At 53.5% G+C, this 22,699-nt stretch overlaps 7 protein-coding genes across 7 annotated transcripts; 3 read left to right on the top strand and 4 right to left on the bottom strand.

Moving 5' to 3' along the window:
- Positions 1 to 563: 563 nt before the first annotated feature.
- J4E85_007425 (uncharacterized protein) lies at positions 564 to 7,194 on the bottom strand (the record flags this gene model as incomplete). The annotated part of the gene is made up of 6 exons (XM_051471657.1): positions 564 to 677; positions 732 to 2,525; positions 2,577 to 2,804; positions 2,968 to 6,668; positions 6,857 to 6,976; positions 7,095 to 7,194. The coding sequence occupies 6 exons, from the start codon at positions 7,192 to 7,194 to the stop codon at positions 564 to 566; spliced, it is 6,057 nt and encodes a 2,018-aa protein (XP_051324731.1).
- A 1,363-nt stretch (positions 7,195 to 8,557) lies between these two features.
- J4E85_007424 (uncharacterized protein) lies at positions 8,558 to 9,286 on the top strand (the record flags this gene model as incomplete). The annotated part of the gene is made up of 1 exon (XM_051471656.1): positions 8,558 to 9,286. One exon carries the CDS (start codon positions 8,558 to 8,560, stop codon positions 9,284 to 9,286), a length of 729 nt encoding a protein of 242 aa, XP_051324730.1.
- Positions 9,287 to 9,501: 215 nt separating this feature from the next.
- NUO51 (NADH-ubiquinone oxidoreductase 51 kDa subunit, mitochondrial precursor) lies at positions 9,502 to 11,124 on the bottom strand (the record flags this gene model as incomplete). Its single annotated transcript, XM_051471655.1, has 3 exons — positions 9,502 to 10,659; positions 10,708 to 10,779; positions 10,831 to 11,124. The coding sequence occupies 3 exons, from the start codon at positions 11,122 to 11,124 to the stop codon at positions 9,502 to 9,504; spliced, it is 1,524 nt and encodes a 507-aa protein (XP_051324729.1).
- Positions 11,125 to 12,115: 991 nt separating this feature from the next.
- Positions 12,116 to 12,985, top strand: J4E85_007422 (uncharacterized protein; the record flags this gene model as incomplete). Its single annotated transcript, XM_051471654.1, has 1 exon — positions 12,116 to 12,985. The coding sequence occupies one exon, from the start codon at positions 12,116 to 12,118 to the stop codon at positions 12,983 to 12,985; it is 870 nt and encodes a 289-aa protein (XP_051324728.1).
- A 3,758-nt stretch (positions 12,986 to 16,743) lies between these two features.
- Positions 16,744 to 17,721, top strand: J4E85_007421 (uncharacterized protein; the record flags this gene model as incomplete). Its single annotated transcript, XM_051471653.1, has 3 exons — positions 16,744 to 17,231; positions 17,290 to 17,555; positions 17,654 to 17,721. The coding sequence occupies 3 exons, from the start codon at positions 16,744 to 16,746 to the stop codon at positions 17,719 to 17,721; spliced, it is 822 nt and encodes a 273-aa protein (XP_051324727.1).
- An 825-nt stretch (positions 17,722 to 18,546) lies between these two features.
- On the bottom strand, positions 18,547 to 19,707 carry J4E85_007420 (uncharacterized protein; the record flags this gene model as incomplete). The annotated part of the gene is made up of 1 exon (XM_051471652.1): positions 18,547 to 19,707. One exon carries the CDS (start codon positions 19,705 to 19,707, stop codon positions 18,547 to 18,549), a length of 1,161 nt encoding a protein of 386 aa, XP_051324726.1.
- A 909-nt stretch (positions 19,708 to 20,616) lies between these two features.
- On the bottom strand, positions 20,617 to 21,777 carry J4E85_007419 (uncharacterized protein; the record flags this gene model as incomplete). Its single annotated transcript, XM_051471651.1, has 1 exon — positions 20,617 to 21,777. The coding sequence occupies one exon, from the start codon at positions 21,775 to 21,777 to the stop codon at positions 20,617 to 20,619; it is 1,161 nt and encodes a 386-aa protein (XP_051324725.1).
- Positions 21,778 to 22,699: the final 922 nt, after the last annotated feature.

Genomic DNA, 22,699 nt, shown 5'->3' with positions numbered 1-22,699 from the left:
ACAAGCTAGCTAGAACGGTCTGCATATGTGCTTACCACATGCATTAGTACCACCAGCTCAGACAGATTCACGATCCTCAAGCGTGGAGATATACGAGTCGTTATATTCTGCCGCCTCCATGTTTCGTCCATCACTACCAATCTTCACTTCAACACTCTTATTTCGAAAACTATGGAGGCAATTTTCATGTCTGAGAACTCGAGTTGCGCATCTCCACAACAAAAGCTCAAGCTCCAAATCCATGTGTTCGATTGGTGCACTTTGAAAGGTACCACAAAGCTCAGTATCAGCACCAAAACAAACACACCATGAAATAACATAACCAATGCATTAAACTCATTTTCCACACTCAAAAACCTATTATACATATGATCGAAGTGAAGACGCTTTTCCTCCCCATTCTAATCAATACCCCAACATGCATGCTTCATTCGCGAAAAGTCGATTCAGTTATAACCCAAACCTCAATACGCCATGAGCTTTGGGTTAATTATACCAGTCAACCATTCATGCTCGAGCAGATCACGCAAGTTTCCTGATCGGAGTTTTCGTAGATATCGGTCCTACCGAGTAGTGACCATGACGTTGCGGTAGTAGTTCGTGCTGAGATCGATCGAGTGCTTGAGCCATAGGTCCTCGGTGAGAGGAAGCTTTAGAATGGCGTTGCGGTTTGATTGCTGTGTGATTGTTAGTACGACTCCCCCATTGCCAGAAAGAAGGACTTGACTTACCTGAGTCTTTGAAATGAGGTTGGCAACGGTACCAGCAATCTCCATGAGCGCCACACGCTCCTCCAGACCGCATGTACCCAGCCTGTCGCGTCCGGCAATCTCCAGAGCGCGCTGTAGCTTGGTGAGCAGCTCTTTGACACGGTTGTCTAGCTCCTCGTCGACGCGGTAGTTTGAGCGTTGACCAGTCAGGTCGATCAACTCAATGTAGTCGAAGTAGATCTGACCACCTTGGGCCCAGCCTTGTAGCGCTTCCTTAGGGCGATCAGGTGGCGATGTGGACACAAAGCCGCCCATGAGCTCACGAAGGGCATCGTAGTCGCGAGAGACGATAGCTTCAGGGCCGACCTTTCGACAGAGCACTTCATGTGCCTCTTCAAGCTCGTCGGCCTTGATGAGATGAGTCGCCTCGCGTAAGGCATCGCCGCCTGACTTCGCTTGTAGTGCTGCGGCAGCGTGAAGCCATGTTGCAGGTACCTGGAGATCGATTGTGAGGTACTTGTAAGTGGCATCGCCTTCCTCCAAGGTATAGGAGCTTGAGAACTGGTTGACGAGCGAGCGGATGTAGTGCTCCCGCGTCGCTGGTGAAGACAGATGTGTGTATACCCAGATCGCAGTGGTCCAATGCTCTGGTGTATGTAGCGAAGCCGCGTATGTGAGAGTGATCTTATCACCCAACTCGACAAGTGGATTCGCTGCCTGCACATCTTCTGCAGCGCCAGGTGCGGACCATGACTGCAGTGACCGGCGGAAATCGTCATCTTCCTCATCTTGACCGCGAGCGGTAGGCATAGCGACCTTGCGCTCATCAGCCTCAGCATCATCTTCTTGCCTAGATTTGAAGAGCTGGAAGAGCTGGAATGAAAGACGGGCGTTGAAGGGGTTGCCGGACACGTTTTCGGGAGCGAGAACGTCCTCGACATTCGCAGGAAGACTCATCTTCTCTGCCGCATAGAGCTTGAGGATGCCCCAGAGCAGATCCTCTCGGTGCTCAGCATCCGGATCTTCCCAGCCCATGTCGGCGTTCTCTTGAATGAACCAGGGAACTGGTTTGACGTCTTCGTTACCGTCTCTAACGGCGTCCGCAAACTGCGCGACAGCCATCTCGATGGGCTCGTCAATCATTGTACCGTACCACAGACGAAGACCAAAGGCGCGTCGCCAGTCAAGGGCAAACCGGCTCGAGACGTTAAAGGTAGAAGCACGGTTTTCTTTGCCAGATCCCGCTTTGCCCTCGGACTTGCTGCAGTTGCCGGCTAGGAGTTCGTAGAGGGCACGGTGGGCGTCCTCCATCTCGGAAAGCATATCCAGACGCCGCCACTCTTCGATCTGAGCTACCATGCTCTGGCGCATCGTTTCATCACCACCAATCTGCGCGACCATCGTGGCTAACCGGAGGTCGAGCCCGTCCAGCAATGTATGGCAAGCTTCGGCAACGTTGTTGCAACTGAGGTGGGCGATTGCGCGCTCTTCAGGCGAGGCAGCTTGCTGGGCATGCTTCTGCGCATCTTCCCAGACGAGCAGCTTCCAGAAATCAGACAACTTCTCCTTCCGGTAGGTGTTGACGTTCTCCTCTGGCACGTCGGCTGGAATATTGTCGGCATCGTCGAACAGAAGCGAAAGTAGCTGCCAGGCTTGTTGTTCATGAACACCAGCCGGCGTGTCGAGCGCGACGGCCTTTGCCATGCTGGAGAACTCGACTGGGGCAGGATCAGTCACAAGCCTTGCTGAAGGTACACCATCGTTTCTGAAGATCTTCGTGTATTGTTTCTGAAGCGACAGAGTTTCGGGGGCACACTGCAATGATCAGTAACAACATCATAGACATATTCATAGACCCAAACTTACATCAGTAAAGGTAGGCATCTTGACGAAGCGCATATCCTTTGTAGCATCGACGAGTGGGTCTTGAGCGGTTGCGAAGACACCACCTTCGAGGTGGGAGGGACCCTTGTTGCCGTAGATCAGGACGTTGGTTTCGCTGAAGTGGGGTTTGCTGCAACCGTGGAACTCTTTGTCGGCATCGGCAAGTTCGTCGAGATCGGAGGCGGTTTTGGGTCGCTTGGAATAGGGTAACTAGAGACAAGAGTTTCAGCAATCTTGCCCCATATCAATTTGTGACTACATACACGGGCGGACGTAAGGTCCTAGCGTCAATCTATGAAGGAGAACCACGTAGGAAACCCGCCACAGATTACGCCCCATGAATACAAACGCCAATAGGAAGGGGAGTGCAAACCTCAATACCATGTCCACCACGCTTGGGAAGCTGTTGCTTCTCGGTCTCACCGAAGAGAGAATCCATTAAATCCATGGCAGTAGTCATCTGTCGCGCACCAAAAGACTGCGATAGTTTCGTAGGCTGCGCTTCGTGTTCTCGTAGTACGTTGCCCTGGCTTTCGCGGAGAGCAAATCGATCCTGCTTCTTTGGGCTGATGGTGCGCTGGAGTTGGTTTGCCCAATCGTCATCGAATACCGGTTGCGCCTTTGTAGGTGTGCCTGCTCCGGGCTTCATGAGCTGGCTGGGCTTCAAGATCGACTTTGGCTTCAAAGTGCTCTTGAACGGGTCTTCCTTAGCGGTGTCTTGCTCCGTGGTTCGAACTGGTCCTGACACAGAGTCCGCCATGCTCTGGTCGCGTGCCAATTCCGATTCGCTCTCTTCAGAGTAGTCAGCATCGTGCTGCCCATCAAGCGAACCCACGGAGCGCTGCCCTAAAAAAGACTCGCCATGGGTGTCCTCCATATCTTCGTCATCCACATACGCCGTCTCATCGCCGAAGCCACCAGGTACGCTAGTACGGCTGCTGCGCATTCCCTTCTTGAAGTCAAATGTGTCGTCAGGGCTAGACTGCGACTGTGGGCTCATGAAGGAGTCGTCTTGGGGCGTACTGGTCATCTGGCTCGAGCGGTGCTGCTGCTCAGCGGGAGTGTCAGGGACGTCGCTGAGATCGCTTGACGCATCTTCGTCCTCGCCTTCGTCTTCACTGTAGTCGTCGTAGTCTAGACCGTAAGACGAAAAGTGGGGAACAGAGAAGGTCCATTCGCCAGTGGACTGGTTGTACTTGATGAAAGTAGTGCCAGCCACTCGCTTGAGACGCTCAAGATGCTTGACATCCTTCTTGCCAGCCCTGTTACGAGGCCAGGAGTTACCAAGGACGATCTCAGAAGGCTGGTTCAGGGCGCTACCTAGCGGTGGCTTTGGCAGGCAGGTGCAGCTCTCTCCGTACACGGTAGCGTTACGAGCATTGAGCTGAACAATGTCACCGAACAGTCTGTCAAGATCGACTTCAGACAGATCGACAGGCTTGCCGTGGTTGAACTTGATCTGACCAATGTTGTGACGACCGACAATGAAGTCGGGTACGCTCTTGAGGTCCTGCTTGCTCATCCTCCTCAGCTGATCCAGCGAGGGGCTTGACCAGTACTCGCCTGGCTTGGGGTCCTGGCCTGGTTGAACGTTGATAGATGCAGAGGACTTGGGGGTAAGTACGTGCTCCTCTGAAACGCGGGCGAGTTCCGTTCCATTAACTTGCTGCATTGCTGGGCGAGAAGGTTCGCCGTTGGTGTCCTTGTTGGACCGGGGAGAAGCATCTTCCTCATCTTGCCTGACGACCAGCGCAGTCTCTCCGTTAGCACCACCATTCGGGCTCTCACCACCAGCAAAGCTGACCCGCTTCTGTGAAGGCTCATCAAACAGTGGGGCCCGGTTGGCGATTGAACGGTTGATGTTGAGTCGCTTGAGACTGCCGTTGCCGAAGTTGCGTCCCGTGTTGGAGAAGGCACCTGGTGCTAGTATGCTATTCGTCTCGGGTGTGAAGCTGTTTCGGAGGTTGCTCGTGGAAAGGCTCTTACCCAGGGATCGAGACAAACTGCCGCTCGCAAACAGGCTGCCGCCGAGTTGGCCACCGTTCTGGCTCGCACCACCAACTGGAGTGCCGTACGTGGAGTATGAGAATCCATAACCGCCCCTCTTGTTTTGCGGTGTAAGAAGACGTGTCGAAGCAGCCGGGTTGAGCTTGTGCTGAGGGAGTATGGCGTTCTTCTTGTTCTTCTGACTGCTCGATAAGGGGGTGGCGATTGGGCCAGGGCTCTGTGTTGGGGTAGCAAGGCCAGCGAAGAGGGCGTCGTTGCCGTAGGGGTTGGTGTTCATCGACGTGTTCAAAAGAGAGCTTCCCGAAGCCCCGAACAAGCTGTTGCTGAGGCTCGGCTGCTCCTGTTGCTGAGTTTGGTTCGAGAAGAGTGAGCCACCAAGACCCTGTTGTTGGTTGTTCTGCTGACCCATTCCGCCGCCAAAGAGACCCCCTCCAGTGTTTTGGTTCGATGTAGAGCCGCCAAATAACCCGCCAGGCTTTTGTTGGTTGTTGTTCTGACCACCACCAAAGAGACCACCTCCTGTGTTCTGCTGAGTGTTATTGTTGCCAAGACCGCCGAACAAGCCTCCACCAGATGATCCAGTGTTAGCATTGTTGCCGCCGAATAGAGAACTGCCGCCAGTGGCAGGCTTCTGCCCGAACAAACCACCTCCAGTGTTGTTGGTGTTGTTGTTAGCAGTAGAACCGCCGAACAAGCCGCCAGAAGCTGGCTGGCTCTGGTTGGCTTGACCAAAGAGGCCGCCGCCGCCCGTGTTGCCAGTGCTTGCACCGCCGAAGAGGCCACCGGGTTTTTGCTGGTTGTTGTTGTTCTGACCGAAGCCACCACCGCCACCGCCGAAGAGACCTCCGGAGGTGTTGTTCTGGGCAGGAGCCTGGTTGTTCTGTCCAAAGCCTCCACCCGTGCTGTTGCCGAAGAGACCGCCGCCGGTGTTTGTGGCGGTGTTGTTGGCTCCGAACGCGGGGGTAGAAGAGGCCTGGTTGTTGGATTGGCCAAAGAGACCACCGCCAGTGGTGTTAGATTGACCAAACGCGCCACCAGTGTTCGTGGCTCCACCTCCGAAAGGTGTTGAGGTGGTGTTGGTTGCGGCACCGCCTCCGAATAGACCGCCACCAGTCGCAGGCTTGTTCTGACCAAACAGACCACCACCAGTGTTTGTGGATGCACCGAAACCGCCGCCTCCAGAACCAAACCCACCTGTAGTGTTGTTTGTCGCAGGAGCGCCACCTCCGAAGAGGCCACCAGTGGTTCCAGTTGTGGTGTTGTTGTTCGAGCCGAATAGCCCACCAGTGGCAGGCTTGTTCTGACCGAAAAGACCGCCGCTTGCAGTGTTGTTGTTTGCTCCGAAGGCAGAACCGGTGCTCTGACCGAATGCTGATGTGGTACCGGTGTTGGTGTTGCCGCCGCCGAACAAGCTGCCGCCAGTGTTGGCCGCTGCACCGAAGCCGCCGGTAGAAGCGGTGGTGTTGTTGTTGCTACCAAATCCGCCGAAACCAGTGCTCTGTCCGAACGCTCCAGCTTGGCCATTTTGGTTGCCATACCGCCTGCCCTGGTTGTAGTCGGCTACTCGCAGCTCCTCGAGGGAGTAGTTGGTGTACGGTTGCTGGAAGGTGATGGTCTGGTACTGCGACTGCGCGTTGCCTGTGCCATCCTTCTCCTGGAATGCCTGGAACGGAGTACTGGCGGTACCGTTATTTGGAGGTGGGGCGTTGCCTGCACCAAAACCGCCAGTAGTGCTGGAACCAAAACCACCTGTTGTGGTGTTCGCGTTGGTAGATCCGAAGCCGCTGCTGGTGTTGCCGCCTCCGAATAGACCTCCGCTAGTTGTTGTTGAAGCGCCGAAGCCCGTCGCCGGCTTGGCCTGGCCAAAAAGACCACCTCCAGTGTTGGTGTTGCTGGCGCCGAAAGCTGAGGTGGTGTTGTTCGACGCTCCGAAGCCGCCGCCGCCGCCGCCGAACGCGCTGCCACCTGAAGCACCTCCACCGCCAAAGAGACCGCCACCTGTTGTCGAGCTGCCGAAGGGTTGCGAACCGAAAGTGGTTTTGGGTGCCGTGTTAGCGCCGAAGCCTCCTGTAGGGAAAGTTAGTCTTTGGTCCGGGTCGTGAAAAATGGATCCGCGTGAAGGTCGAGGCTATCGCGATGGAGCACCGGAACACGTAGCGTTGTTGGCGACCCTGTAGCACTTCAAATAGCGACCTCGCAAAACGCGGAGTGATCCAAATAGCGACGCGATAGTGAAGCGCAACCGGTCCACGTACCTGAGCCGCCGAAAGGCGAGCTCGAGCTGGCGTTGTTGCCGCCACCGAACATTGTGCTGCCTGTGTTGTTTGCGCCGCCGCCGAATATGCTCGTCCCGGTGTTCGCGTTTGAGCCGAAGCCTGAGGCGGAGGGCAAGTTAGACACGGTTCGTCGAGGAGGCCGTGGCGATGTCGCAGGGCGCATCGAAGCGGTCGCGCGTAAAGGGATCCAAGAATTCAAGCAAGAGTTTGTACATACCAGTCGATGTGTTGTTGTTGGATGAGCCAAATCCACCGAAGCCAGTGGACTGGTTGTTGTTGTTGGAGCCAAAGCCCCCGAAACCACCGCCGAAGGACATTTTGAGCGTGTCCGACGGGTTGCGCTTGTGCTGGTGTCTAGTCGGCTAGCAATGCGCTGTAGAGTCGTGAGGTTGTGGGGTGGTTGATAGAATCGCGGTGCTGCAGCTCTAGGAGAGGCAGGTGTTGATGAGAGCTTCGCGGAAAACGCGCCAAGGAATGGGCGGACGAGAACAAGGCGCGGTGGGGGTTTGCTGCGAGGAGCAAAAGAGTAAAGAGTGGAATTAGTAAGAAGATCAGGCGCGGCACTGATTAAGTAGTGAAATGGCCGTCATGGAAGGGAAAGAGCGACGGGCGCGAGAGTTTGGAGGGACAAGCAAAGGTGAGGTTGCACTTAGGAGGAAGGCACGTCAAAATTGCGCTAACCCGTCACCGGGCGTCACGTGTGCCTCTCCTAAACACGATTGCCAGCAAAAGACTCTTCGATACGATTGCAGCCGCTGCACGCATGACAAAGCGAGACAGCGATTGACGAATAATACGACACGCTTTCTGGGCGCGACTTGTGCGAAAAGATGCCTGATGGATACCTGTTGCTACCTACGGCTGCCTGGTGACTGAAGACAGCCTTGGCAACAAATCCTCGCGCAACCGGACTCACATCGCAAGGAAGAGACCGGTCTAGCCAGAGATGCATGACTGTGATTCTGGCTGGGACGAAGTTGTGCCAGACAAAGGACTTGTTTTTGCGCCTGGTGAGACGTTACGCTCCCTTACTTCACGCCCTCCTCTCAGCCGCTCTACTGCGTCATTCCAAGTGCAGGGTTGGTCGATAAGGCAGGCGTCTTTCAGATCATGTGAAGATTGAAGGTCCGATAGGCAGTCGAATGTGGGTAGCTTACATGCAATGCATATTGCTTGCGCTCTAACTGCCTCGGTGGTTCGATCAGCTGCATGGAGATTCGTGGTAGTAATCGGGGGGTCCTCCGTGATGGAAACAGATCAAACGGAGGAAGATACTGGGATTGCTTTGGGATGGAGAATCAATGAACAGGTACTAAATCTAATATTGTACCAGAATATACATCGTGTTTGAATGCCGGGGCCTCTGTCAGCCCTACAGGACCTTGGAACTCAATTCCCCACTGCCAGGCCAAATCGCGCTAAAGCTGCAGCTAAGCTCGCACGCCCGACGCGCCTCGCGTCCCAAACAACTGCGCATCTTCGTCCACATCGAGAATCTCCAAATAGCGAGAAGAATTGTCGCAACTCAACGGGATACCTTTGCAACCTTCGTGAACCCTCGCAATTTTCCTTGGGCCTATATCTCGCCTAACAGACCGCGCGCGCAAGTCCACCACAACATCGCGCACCCCACCAATCCCACAACACACGTCCTCAACCACAACCACCACAAACCTCCCCATGGCGACATCCTCCAACCCCCTCGGCCCCGGCCCGCGCTACGGTCTAAACCGCACCGCACCACCCCAACAACCCACGCAACCGCAACCCACCTTCAGCAGCACACCGGCCTTCCCGCCCAACCCCAAAAACGCCCAACGCCTCGAATCCGAGCGCCTAGAACGCGAGCGCGCCGCGCGCGAAACCGCCCAACGCATGGAAGCCTCTGGCGCCGCTTCCCTCGCGGAACTCACAGAAGAACAACGAGAAGAAATCGGCGAAGCCTTCAACCTCTTCGACCTCGACAAGGACGGCTACATCGATTATCACGAGCTCAAGGTGGCGATGAAAGCACTCGGGTTTGATTTACCCAAGCAGGAGATTCTGGGTATTTTGCAACAGTATGGGACGCAGGGGGGTCAGCAGGGTGGGAAGCAGGGTTCGAGACAACAGCAGCAGCAGCAGTATGCGGCGCCTGGAAGACAGTTGCTGAGCTTTCAGGCGTTCCAGACGCTCATGGCGCAGAGGATTTTGAGTCGTGATCCGAGAGATGAGATTCTTAGGGCTTTTGAGCTATTTGACGAGGGCGGGAAGGGGACGATTACCCTGCAGGATCTTACGCGTGTTGCGAGGGAGTTGGGTGAGGCGCTATCGCATGATGAGTTGGTGGCTATGATTGAGGAGTTCGACATGGACAACGATAACGCGATTTCGAGGGAGGAGTTCATCCAGATCTGCATGGGGACCTGAGGGCGAGGGCGGAGGAAATACTTTTACTTTAGTTTGCAAGGCGTTTCCGGCGTTGCTGTCATGACTGCGAGAAAGGTTGTCATGCGACTCAATTTCAATCTTGCTTTATTTGCGCCGAGAAACTATTTACAGCTCAGCTCCTCAAAGTAATTGCACGCCGAAATCAAAATTCAAACACATGGAAAATGCATAGTACAAATCTCCCAGCTCATCCTCTACTGGCCGGGCGAGACAAGAAGACCCTTCTTGGCGGAATCGTGTGCCCATCCACCTGCCAGCGCCTGACCACCGTTCTTCAATCCGTAGTCCTGCATCCTAGCCTCAAGCTCTGGCCTGAAATGCCTGATGAGACCCTGGAGCGGCCATGCGAACGCCTCGCCCAACGCGCAGATGGTATGACCCTCGACTTGCTTGGTCAACTCCTGGAGCATGTCGATCTCACGCTCACGACCCTGGCCCTTGGAGAAGCGGTCCATGATCTGGTGAGTCCACTTTGATCCCTCACGGCATGGTGTGCATTGACCGCAGGATTCGTGGTGGTAGAACTTGGCGAGACGGGTGATGGCGCGGACGATATCTGTAGACTGGTCCATGACGATGACAGCGGCGGTACCGAAACCAGACTGCGAGTCCTTGAGCGCGTCAAAGTCCATGAGTTGGTCGTCGCAGATGTGCTTGGGTAGGACGGGGGTCGAGGAGCCACCAGGAATGATAGCCTTCAGGTTGTCCCAACCGCCACGGACACCACCGCAGTGCTTGTCGATGAGCTCGCGGAGAGGGATGGACATCTCCTCCTCTACAGTGCAAGGGTGGTTGACGTGACCGGAGATGGCGAAAAGCTTGGTACCCTGGTTGCGCTCACGACCGAAGCCAGCGAACCAGCTGCCTCCTCGTCGGCAGATTGTGGGTGCGACAGCGATAGTCTCGACGTTGGCGACAGTGGAAGGGCATCCGAAAAGACCGACAGCAGCGGGGAACGGAGGCTTCAAGCGAGGCTTTCCGGGCTTGCCCTCTAGCGACTCGATGAGAGAGGTCTCCTCACCACAGACGTAGGCGCCCATTCCTCGGTGGATGTAGACATCAAAGTCGTATCCGGAGCCGCAGGCGTTCTTGCCGATAAGACCGGCTTGGTATGCCTCCTGGATGGCGCGCTGGAGTACGGTGGCTTCGTGGTAGAATTCTCCTCGGATGTAGATGTAGGCGGCGGTAGCGTTCATGGCACGGCCAGCGACGAGGCAGCCCTCGATGAGCTTGTGGGGGTCTTTGCGCATAATCTCGCGGTCCTTGCAGGTTCCGGGCTCACCCTCGTCGGCGTTGACGACGAGATAGCGGGGCTTGCTGTCCTTGTCCCAATCTTTGAAGTTCATGAATGACTGCAACCGTTAGCAGAGGACGTGGTGACAGATCTTGACGTTGCCTACCCATTTCAGACCAGAGGGGAAACCAGCACCACCTCGGCCACGGAGACCAGAAGCCTTGATCTCAGAGATGATCTATACCCGTCAGCCTTGATTCGTATGCCCTATACAGCTGCCGCTACACACCCATTCGTGACCCTTGAGAAGGATCTCCTTCGTCTTGTGCCAGTCACCATACTTCTGCGCGCTCTTAAGATCCGCACCGTGGTGTCCGTACAAGTTCTGGAAGATCCTGTCCTGGTCCTTCAAGCCGCCGTATGTCCTCTTTGGTGGCGCATCCTGGACCGTCGCAAGCGTCCTCTTCTGTGTGCGGTTCTGGGGGGCAGCGGCCGAAAGGCGAGTAGCTGCCGAAGCCGCGGGCAGCGTTCGGTGGGCGGCCGCGCTGAGCGCCGATGAGGCAGGTGCGTGTCGTGCGAGCATCGTGATTGCTGTGTGTGTGTTGTCTCGCGCAATTGATGCTCGGGGGTCCAGCGAGCGTTGGGTCTGGCGATGCGAGTGGTGGCGGTCGTGAAGTTCGATCTGGATGACCTACCGTTTTCTTGGCGTCTTTGATTGGCCCGAGCCAACATCGTTGACATCAATCCGCCAGGAAGGTCCGACTCGACCGCACCATCATCATCATCGTCACGGACCATCGACGAGATGCCGCAAGAATGCAATTACACCCTTTTCGTCCAGAATCGCTCGCAACACTCCTCTCAGCTCCTGCAATGCGGTGAACTCGAGCCATTCCGATGTCGCCGTAGAACCACGCTCTTCAAAGATACCTTTTGTCATCGTACAGTGTTCGTGTCGAGCAGTAATGTATTTCTATCGTGGAACTTTTCGTCAAGTTTTCCACGTCAATTGTAAGCACTCGTTTTAGTCCTCGTGCGGCGTCTTCACAAAGAGCAGCACAGGCCTTTGAGACGAGCTAATGCTCGTCTCGTTGATCGCAGGTCATCGAACATTCAGTCTGTTGTGTGGAATGTCTGATAGCTACGAGCTGTCTTGCTGGAGACCCTGATTATATAGCGCGGCATCTTATCAACACCCATCATTCCTCTTGTCTAAACCTCGTGGTAGTGGATCATGGTGGATTTCAAGGTACGTCTCACCTGCCACGTGGTTACTGGCTTCCGTCTTCGCTGGCAGCAGAGCTCTTGAAGTTCTATGTAATACTCCTCTCTCATTGCACGACTCCTCTTCCATCCCCCATATCGTTCTAACCTAGCTTTCCTTCATCATCATCATCATCATCATCATCATCATCATTCATTTCAGTGGTAAGTCCCCCTTTCTTTTCCATTCATGATTCCAGGCATCAAATAAGCAGCCCTACAATCCCCAGCTCCCGCAAACCCCTGTATCCGCCTGCATACGTCAAGCTTTTCTGGAAGGTAAGGTAAAATAACACCCAGACGGATACATCATGGTCAAACCTGGGTACATTGCAGCAGCAACCCCCGGCCGGGAGAATACAATGGTCTCCGACGGCAAACGAATGCGAATCCTTTGGCACGATGGCGATGGCAATGGCGACTCCAACAAGACCTTCGTTATGCGGTCGAAGACTACAGTCCGCGGTCATCCGACCTGGAAGATGTACATGGCAAAGGTACCACGTCCCATCATCTATGGCAGAAAGGAGCCCCCAAGGTACGTATACCTCGACGATAAAGCCTGCTACGCAGTCTACAACTCCCAAACATATACCGCGAAGGAGCTCAGCACATTCTGGCCCTACGATTTTGACAACTTGGGCAACATCAAAGCCAGCAGGCCAAATCGTGGCCGGCCAGCATATCTCGAAAACTCTACCACTGTATTTGCCAGGGGTCCACTTCGTCGCTCCAAAATAGCAGAATATGAGTTCTGTGGTCGCCCAGCTTCATCAGGACAACAGACCCCTGACTGGCGCGTGAAGAGAGCAGCAGAGGAAGCGCAGGCGAAGAGAATTGAGGCTAGTACCCAGATTTCGCTCAGCGGTACCATGCCGTCTATGCTCAAGCCCAGCCCCTACATTCCTGGTCCTATCGACGGTAACATCAAGCCACTGAGCATCACCGACAGGGCTATCCAGGGCTCACCGTACTTCGACATCCCGGCAGCAGCCATGCGGAAGCGACCCAGACCTGTTCCCGGTGATATGGCTGCAGTATATGCAGGTTTCACTTCTAATCGGAACGCTGAGGCCACCGCGGCGAGCGCTGTATCAGAGTCGAAGAGGGTCAAAGTCAAGCAAGAGGTGGACATCCAGAATGAGCTGCTAGCGATGATAGAGAAGCTGGATAGCTCTTAATGAGGTGAGTGGCGCAAAAGCGGTCCTAAAAACAGTTTGTGTTTGTTGGCTACTCTGGGTGGGCGTTGACAGGATGGTCGGGCGTTTGGTGATGTTCTGAAGGACGGCTGGGCACTTTTGGTGAAAAGGTAGCAAGTGGGAGGAAGTCGATCGACTACAACCCAATGATTGTGACCTTCCTACACTATCCCAACTTACTCCACAATACTATTGTTCACAATTTTGATAATGATACCGTTGCGAAATCCTTCAGGCTCTGTTTTCAGCTACCATCTTCCATGGCATGTAGTGGTGCGTGACGTCACGCGTTCGCGCTAGCTGCAGGTGCCCTCTTCGTGGCTTCCACTTCACCCGACCTGCACAAAACACCACAACACAAGACTGGCCTATATGCAGGACCTCAAGAAAGAATATCCTGGAATCTAGGCCGATGCGTCGTTAAAGATGTCGGCAAATGAGACCGACTGGTCGCAGTCACACCGACCGGTTTGTCTTGCCAGCGACGCAAACCACAAGCCATGATCGCACTGCTGGACACACCGAGAAAACCCCGACATCGCTATTCAACCACATTTTCCTGCCTGTCAAGGAGTCAAGCTACCGTAGAAGCATCCGAGACAGTGAGCCAGCTTTCGGCTTAAACCCTTTGGCACCAACAAAAGTCCATCTGCCCACCTGGCATGTCTCACTCAAAATGCGTGGCCATGAGCTTTGTAAAAAGCCAGGATGTTTCAGTGGCAGCGAGCCGGGTCTCGCTCGAACAACAACTTCACTGAGACAAGCCCGGAATAGCATATGTCTCTAAGCCACGCTGTTCGTTCGGAGAGTTGCTGTGGGAGGACGGTGAGGGCTCAAGGTTCGTCTGCGTACTTAAATCATCTAATCTCTCAAAGCTGAGTTCTTGTTGCATCATCCAGCTCGTGCCTAACATCTCTGACTCAACACCTCTCTATTTCTGCCGACTCGTACAACTCCGACAGGTAAGCGATCTTCACGGATTCGTGGGTGCTTCACTGGGAGATGTGACCCTTTCGGGCACCAAAAGCAACGCGTCCACTATCTGATATCTTGATTGACATCCTTCCAGTTTCGTTACTCGCTACCTGCTTTGGCTCCAAATGCTGTCTCTCGGTGCGGGTCCTCACATGGCGACCCCCAAACCGCCCGAAACATTAGAAAAGCTACTCGAAGCTACTTCCAAAACAGCCCGAGTTCACCATTACACCGAGCCTTTGGGACTACGACAGCCCTCTGTAGGCGACAAAGGCGGAACCAAACGAGGACGGCCCAGATACGAGGGCACAGCCTGCGACCTCAACAAAGCGACTAAAGAGATTGTGGATCAAATCTCTGACACGTACCTCTCCTTGGAAAAACTATGTGAGGCGATACGTTCGCAACCTACCTTTCTCGATGCGAACGTGGAGCCACTCATGAAGAAGTATGGTCCCTTGTTGTGGAACCACGATAGTGGCTTTAAGCCATGCGCCAACGACATCGACGAACTGAACCAGGACTATGTTCGACCCGATTACCTCTTGTATAAAGATGATCAAGATCGCAACAAGTCAGTATTATTTCAGCGGGTCTGAGTACTAGCTAATACATTCCTCACAGTATCAAAACGCTCGTGTCTTGCTGGATTATTCAGCGTGCATGCGTGAAAATAAGGCAGCGGCCTTCACAAGAGATCGAACACGCAGATCAAGCGGCTGAGTCTACGGAAGCCTGTACTCTTTTCAAGAAGCCCGGTCGCACGTGGACACTTGTGGTATTATTTCTTGTGGCGCTTGTCCTTTTGGTATGGTTGTTGTTGCTCGTACTAGACAAGGCAACGCGAGATCAGTCTTTGGGGACTGAAGAGGTCAACATGTTGACTTGGCCGGCTGTAGGGTTCGATTAGGACTCTCGCGCATGTATCATCTCCATCATTGTGGGTCATACGCGGGTTAGGAGTTTATTGATCTGTCTTTTTTGTTAATTAGAAGAAGACCAGTAAATGGCGTTATGGAAGCAACTGTACGTTTCTAACCTATTCTTTCTACTCGATCAAGTCAACGCTGCATTTTGACAGACGTCCGAAATGTTCTCCGGGCCGATCTTCAATAGGGATCGGAACAGATGACCCCTGCCTCGGACCTACAGTTGTCGAAACGTCGGTCAAAGCGACACCATAGACTAGGGGGTCCGGCTCCTGGACTCCTCATTTCTTCCCGGCCCCTGTGGTGTGCGCCTCCGACCCGGGAAATTGAATAGAAACGTACGCGGTGCGTTCCGCCGCAAGAAAGGGGCGTAAGGGGTCGCTAGTTATTGCCAGGTCCTTCACCGGCAGGATTAAGATGCTGGCAGCAATGCGGCGCGGTTGCCTCTAGAGCTAAATTGAGTTAGCGTCAGTGTTTGTGTATCAGCCACTAGACAACATGCAGTGCATGCACGCTCCCAGGGTGTAGAAGCGACGCAGAATCCCCAAGGCTTCACCGATAACGGTACTCAGCACTTTCTCTCATTGTAGATCACTCGCTAATGTGTGATTCGGACTCATACCTGCATAGCCATGTGCCATGCAGTCTCGGCTCGACAAGCCACACACCATCAGTCTGCGCATGAGCACTTTCGCAGCCACCCGTTGAACTATGCCGTCTACCTTGCTTTGATTTTCCTTCCCAGGGCTTCGGCCTTGTCAAAACCGTTGCCTAAGCTGCGTAGGGTCATCGGCAACGTCAGCCTGGGCATATCTTTATTCCCGAGACCAGACGGATTCATTGAGAGTGAGGTTTCTTGCTGTGACGCAATCTCTGAAACATTAGTGTGGCCAAGCTTTGGTTCCTCGTATTTGCCACGAAAGACGCATGATTTCCTTCAAGGTATGGCTGACTTACAGCCTATGCCCAGGTGGGATCCCGAACGCACAGCCCGCGGCAACGGCTTTGCTACACCCGTCTGATAAGGCAGTGGGTGATCAGCAACGATTCGCTGGGGAACGAGAACCGCTTCTCCCATTAGAGAACAACAGGGAATCTGGGGTGGATAGGACGTAATCTCCGCTCCGCTCGAAATCCGCAAGGGACGCTCTCAGACCAGATCTTGGCCTGTTGCCTAACGTACTTAGACGTCTTGCAGCTCAACAACATCTCAGCATCATTTCAGCCAATGGGTTAACTTTGTGTAGAGCTATGAAGGTCCTTCGTCGCCGATCGTGGAAGCAATCTGGCACGAGACGATGTTCCCCGAAATTGCATCCTCAGAATAGGAACTGCGGGTGTCATCCGAGCTTCTCTACTGGTAGAATCACGGTAGCTGCTCTGGCATAGCGTACCTTGATTTATAGAAACGACCAGGGAAATGACTCATAGTATGCGAGGAGTAGATTCTTCGCCAGGTATGAATCCTTCCGGCGATTCGGCGAAACAGTCCTGCGCTTGGCTACCGAAATCATCATCTTTCTGGGTACAGAATATACTCTGGTGTGTAGAAGTTGCTGTCTTGTTATAAGTAAAGCATTAGGATGCCCTCTCTGCATTCCACCTGGGGAGTCTCGCAGCACGGCACTGGAGAATAACCTCGTCCTTGGCCGGTAGCCTCTGTATTGCGCTTACTGTGTTCATCACATCGAAGCAATCACTTTCAGACGCTATCAACGCCCTGTAGTCTCCACGATTTCGATTCTACTTCGAAGGTGCGCACATATCCCCTATATGCATTCTGAGAAGGAAGACATCGACTAACTAACGGTAACAGAACTCACTGATCCTGGGGTTATGCCACCAGATGATGATTCCCTGAGCTTGATCGAGGAATGCACCAAGGGGGGAATACACGCTGTTGTATATCTGTCACGCCTTGGGCTAATCAATCTAGCAAAGGATCCTAGGAAGTGCGGCAAGCCAGACTTCAAATCGGTACCCGAAGTTCAACGCTTCTGGGATTCAACGAAGCCTATTGTCGAGTCTATTGCGACGCAATACAAGACAAGAAACGCTATACGCAATGCTCTCCGAGATCGACACATCTGTCTAGAGGAAATCTCAAGAGATTGTGTAAATAAGTTCGGCCATCAGGTCTGGAATGATGGCGTTGAAAAATCTTTCGTCACACGTATCGATACTCCGGACAGAGTCAGCGAGAACCGCAAAGCCAAGGATACCTTCAGAGTTCAGAAGTCTACGAAAGCCAAGGCTCGTGTCAAGATTGCCCAGAGCACGTATCCAAGACATCTAATCTACGAAGATCGAAGTGATCAACACAAGTAAGTTAAATTAAACAATATATTCTCAAGCGTAAGGTACTAAGCTCACTTCACATAGAATACGTCTGCAAGTCTCTGCGTGGATCATCCAGCGCGCCTGTAGAAAAGTCGAAGCCGGTGGAAAGAAGAACCCTTACAAAGCACGGGTGAAAGCGTCTACGAGACCTTCGAGCTTCGTAGCAGCAGTCCGTACGAATCGCGATGAGCCTCATCGCAGTCTCACCTTGTCATCAGATGATGATATCGATGAATTGGACTTTGACTATTGGGCTGGCACTTCAGGGAACACCAAACACGCAGAAATGATCAATGCTGTTCCTCGAAGTCAGTTGCAATCATCAGGAGCATCTCAGAATCCAGTTCAAACTCCTGCACAACGATCCAATACCAAACGCGTAGCTGCTGTAGTATCCCCAAGGAAGCCCTGGAGTTCCAAAACCACACGAACGGTCAAGAGGAAGCCGCAGCGAAACGAACTGGTAGGAAATAAGCACACGACCGCACAGTCTGTACGAAGCAACGCGAAGAAGGCACCAACGAGAACACAACCAGTAACGAGCCTACCCCGTACGAAACAACCTCGTTCATTCCTCCGTCCTGTAATGCCAGCAACAGTCGACGATCAAGTCGGGAGTGAGAATGCTGTTCAAAGTCTGGGCTCGATGTCGAACCAGCCACTTCTTGATCGCGAAGAGCTGGGGATCCAGCTACTTGTTCTTCTCGAACCACAAGACGCTGGACGTCATGAGATTGCACACATGCAGAACACTATGGAGCGCATCAAACGCATAGCTGTGCAATGTTCCGAGGAGTTAAAAAATGCGCTGGACCATGAGTACGAAAAGTGTAAAGTGGCTCTGGACAGATGGTTAGCATGCATGAGAACACTAGTCGAGTTCCGCAAGAGAACCGGACTTTCGGGCGACGGACCCAGCATATTAGCCGGCTTCGAAACCCTTCCACTGGAGAGAAGGAAAGGGCAAAGACCGTACTTGGAGATGTGCCGAGATGTTCGTACATGGGTGAGGAATGGTATGACGATCTTCGTGTTCTGCAAAGAGGTGGGTTCCATACTCTTGAAGATGGCTAGCTTTGCTCCTTTGGGTATGAGGCTAGATGATCTTCTTGTACATCTGATACCTTTCACGGCGGGTCTGATGGGATGCTTCCTTTCTAGGCCGCCCAACTCTTGATATCTACGAGGTTAGCCAACACACCGTTTCGGTTTGTATTGGTGGTATGTTGCGGCAGCTCGGTTCAGAGGGCTATAGAGGATTGGTAATATATACGTCGATACTGTTCTGTAAGATTGTTACTACACCATACTTCGTACTTTGAAGCAATGCTCGTAGCTGCCCGTGACAACACCTGCAGTATTGACGATCTTTGGATATCGCCAACCGTCCAACGACTGCCTCACTTCGCTTGAACCGATGTTCAGCTGTTCCAGTATCTCGATGACGGCAGCATACAATACATCGAGGTTGCCATCTTCAACCTTGACGGCAATTCCCATAGCGCCGTGATTCACCCCAGCCAGATCAGCGTGGGGTGAAGCCCGAACTGCTACTGCATAACAGGCATCTGCTCCGATCTTGCCAACGACTTGTCCGTCGTAAGGCGTCATAAGCGCTGTGTCGAAGCGACCTTCGCCAGCAACCAGTCCAGGGTAGCTGGCCATGCACTTGTGAATCCGAGCTAGATGTTGTGTTCTCTGATCCAGGGTCTCTTTCGAGGGACCATCGGAAAGGTCAGCGGCATCCGCAAGCCTGGCAAATATGAGCGCGAGGTTCGGAAGAGGCATCGCTGGTGTTGGAAGATTGCATCCGTCGACAGTCCATAGCACCTCTTTCTTAGTAAGCCCGCTTATGTCCTCAACAGCTCGGTACACGCGCTGCTGCATGGCATGCTCATGTAGGTAGTAGTCGTGAGCCGTAGCGCCCAGACACACGGCACCTGCTACCATACCGACGTGTTTTCCAGAGCAATTGTTGTAGATAGCAGTCGGTGTGAAATCTTCTTTGATCCACGCGCGATTGACAGCAGCGTTCTGAGCGGGGTGTCCACCACATGTAAGAATCTCCTCTTTCTCTCCTGTCTTCTCCAGCATCGCTTGTGCTCGTTCGATATGTCGAGGTTCACTACTATGCGAGGCACACATGAGCGCTACATCTGCGTCATCGTAATCGAATATCTCCGCAGCTCCCGTCTCCAGGATCGCAAGGGTCTGAATCGGCTTTGTTGATGATCGCGCAAGGGTCATCCTTTGGTAGTCGCCAATTGTGCAGAGTAGTTTGCCAGAGGCGTCAACGATGGCCGCGTGTACGTTGTGTCTGTTCTCGACGATGCCACCTCGGTAGCTGATGACTACGTCATTCCCAGACAAGGTGTTCGCTCCGTTCCCGATAGTAGCGCTTTGCGTCGAGGGTTTTGTCGCATCTTGTGGCTTCGCATCCGTGTCCGTGGCATGTACCATGACTTGGCCGAGTCCGCTATCTCTGTTCAAGTCAACTGGGACGTGAGCAGCGAAGATCCGAGATACTATACCACTAGCTTCGTTCTTGCTAGAGTTTGAGAGGAGAACCGCGTTAAGGTTGAGGCCCAATTATGGAAGCCGTAGATGAAGCGCGAGGAAATATTGTTAGTGTAGGACGCTGTCGCGTCCGGCGTACACCTGCCTTTCAATGTCTAGCGCGAGTGTCTTCATTACCTAACCAATGTCCGATTGAGTATGTCATCGCGTATGGAGGGCTAGAGGTGCAGCGCATTTTCATGGGAAATGCTTGAGATGCGCCCTACACGTGGCCGATAAGGCGCGCGATAAGGTACCGAATGGGCCTGCGAATAGTGAACGGGCTATGGCGGCGTCACTGACACTTTGCGCCTGTTCTTGCTGAGCAGACCACGGATGTCTATCGGACAGCATCTGACGCTCTCTACTCGATACTTGCGGGCGACTGATGTTGGGGGTTGGGATGGAAGCAAGAGTCGTGAGACTGGGCCTCGGGAAGGCGCACAACACGCTAAGACACTAGCGTGTTTGATCCTGGAAGGCTAGGTACGGGCTTGCTTTTTGGACGCGTGAACGCGTAGAAAGTAGCCTCCTTAACGCTTTAAGCGTGTGTAGTTGTTGCGACAATACTGACGATACCGCCAGACAAATTATGCTTACTTTGTTACACCGTCCAGCTCCCGCGACAACGGTAAGCCTTGTCGTTCATCGGTTTCTGTAGCCTGTGTAGTCGCGATCATGGATTGTGCAGAACGTAACGGCAATTTGAGGTTGAAGAAAGTCTTGATAAATTGTTCGCTAAAAGTATATACACCTAGTTGAAGAGAAGGGATTTTCGAGCTCCTGCGCAGCAAGAACTGGTGACGTCACCGTCTATACGCTGAAGCTAACAGCAGGAGACTTCCAGTTAACAAACTCTGGGCCGATCTTCTTAAGGTCGGTTACACCAATGTTCGCCGCGTCGTTGATGAGCTCGTACTTGAGCATCTCTGTCGCCCTTGCGACACCCTCAGCGCCGTAGATGTTGGCGTACATGAAGGGCCTTCCGAGACCGACAGCCTTCACACCGAGAGAGAGGAGCTTGAGAACATCGGTTCCGTAGCGGATACCTCCGTCAGCGTAAACCTCGATTTGCTGGAAGATCTCGGGGTCTTCGTTGTAGATTTCCAAGGCGACTTCGAGAGATGATGGCGAAGTGTCGGTTTGACGGCCGCCGTGGTTGGAGAGGAAGATGGCCTTTACACCCTGCTTGACGGCCTCGCGAGCGTCTTCGACGGTCTGGATACCCTTGGGAATGATAGGCAGGGAGGTCATGTTGGACAGCTGTTGGTACAGATCCCAAGTCAGAAGACTCAGGTTGACGTCTGCGGAACCGACACCGTAGCGGGCAGCACGGTGCCTGACACCATCACCGGGAGAGTCGACAGTCAGGACAATAGCCTTCGCACCGAGATCCTCAATCCTCTTGAAGAGGACTTGGGTGTCGTTCATGTCACCGTCAAGGTATACTTGTTGGAACAAGACTTGCTCTGAGCCGTTGGGGCGAGCAGCGTAGATGTCTTCCAAGCTCTTGGACGAGTAGAGCGAGGTCATGTAGAGGATGTCGCCTTCGCCGGCACCCTTAACGAGGCCAAGCTCACCATCCTCGTTGGCATATCCACCGCGCGCACATGGGGAGATGAAGAAGGGTGCTGAGAAGTTGTGGCCGAGAATAGTTGTGGGCATTGAGGCTTGGATGTTGGTGATGTCGCGGAGGACGCGGGGCCTTAATCGGTAGCGCGAGAAGACTTCGAGGTTGTTGCGGTACGACCATTCGCCAGCCGCTCCGTTGCGGTAGTATGTGTAGGCGGAGGTGTTCATGTGCTGGCGGCCAACCCATTGGAAGTCTGGCAGGCCGACCAAAGACTTAAGAGGAGGTAGGGTGTCATTAGCGACGAATCCAGCCAACTGGTCGTCGATACCAGTATCGGGCTCGTTGAGGAAGGGGCGTGCTGCCAGAGCGCAAGTAGCGAAAGCAAGAAGTGAGTAACGCATCTTGAGCGAGTACTGTTGGGGTATCTAAGAGCAGGAAAGATCGACGTTGGGTGAAAGATGGGTTGAGTGGAAGATCCCAAGACTCTTATACCTCCTCAGTCAAGCCTGGGAGACATGGGACGGGCAGAGCTGTGCCTATTCGGCATGCAAGTCACTCTGGGCACAAGATCTTGCATGCCATCTAACCCTTGCCTGCACACCATCTGTGCCAAACTGGACTTCCATGGCGCTACTTGCCAACTTGGGTTTCGAAACCATTTGCGTCATCGGAGAAGGGCCGTGAAGTCCCTTCATCTGATAAACAATCCTGTCAAAACGTCTAAAGTGGAGCACCACTACGTCCCGCTGTGTCGCCAAGCGCTCCAGAGGCGGTCGCGACTGGGTTGTTGTTTAGCATGAATTGGACGCACAGGGCACCGAAGCTGCATCGGACCGATGTGGTTCATGTCAGGATTGTCAGTCCAGGCACGCGGGTGACCCACTGCGGAATTTCGCATCAATCGGTGCCGTCGCGGTAGCTTGATTGGTCAGTAGATTGATAATGGCTGCACAGTTCCTGAAATTGAGGTACCGGAACCAGCTCGAAACGTGGAAGGTGGCTTCGGTCACTGCCGTGGGATTCCCAGGTTGCTCGGCACATTGCCGGACCTGGAACGTCACTTATCCCACGAGCTAGGCTGAAACGCCTTCCAACTTCTCGAGTTGGTGACAAAGCAAGCAGCGCCTTGATTCCGCTGCTTCACTAAGCCTTACATCGGTCACCGATGGCGATATAGCGACGGGCTATGCTCTGGTCGATTAATGCTGAAAAAATGATGCAGCCAACGTCGTTATCCCCCCGTCAGGATTACGACTATACTGAGTTATTACAACTTTTTGCTTCCTGACGAACCTCAAATGGAAAATATTGAGATCAAAATGA

The sequence above is a fragment of the Alternaria conjuncta genome, assembly GCF_024043145.1.
Source record: "Alternaria conjuncta strain BMP 0040 chromosome Unknown scaffold_10, whole genome shotgun sequence".
In the NCBI taxonomy this organism is placed as follows: domain Eukaryota; kingdom Fungi; phylum Ascomycota; class Dothideomycetes; order Pleosporales; family Pleosporaceae; genus Alternaria; species Alternaria conjuncta.
This window is presented reverse-complemented; position numbering and strand designations above follow the sequence as displayed.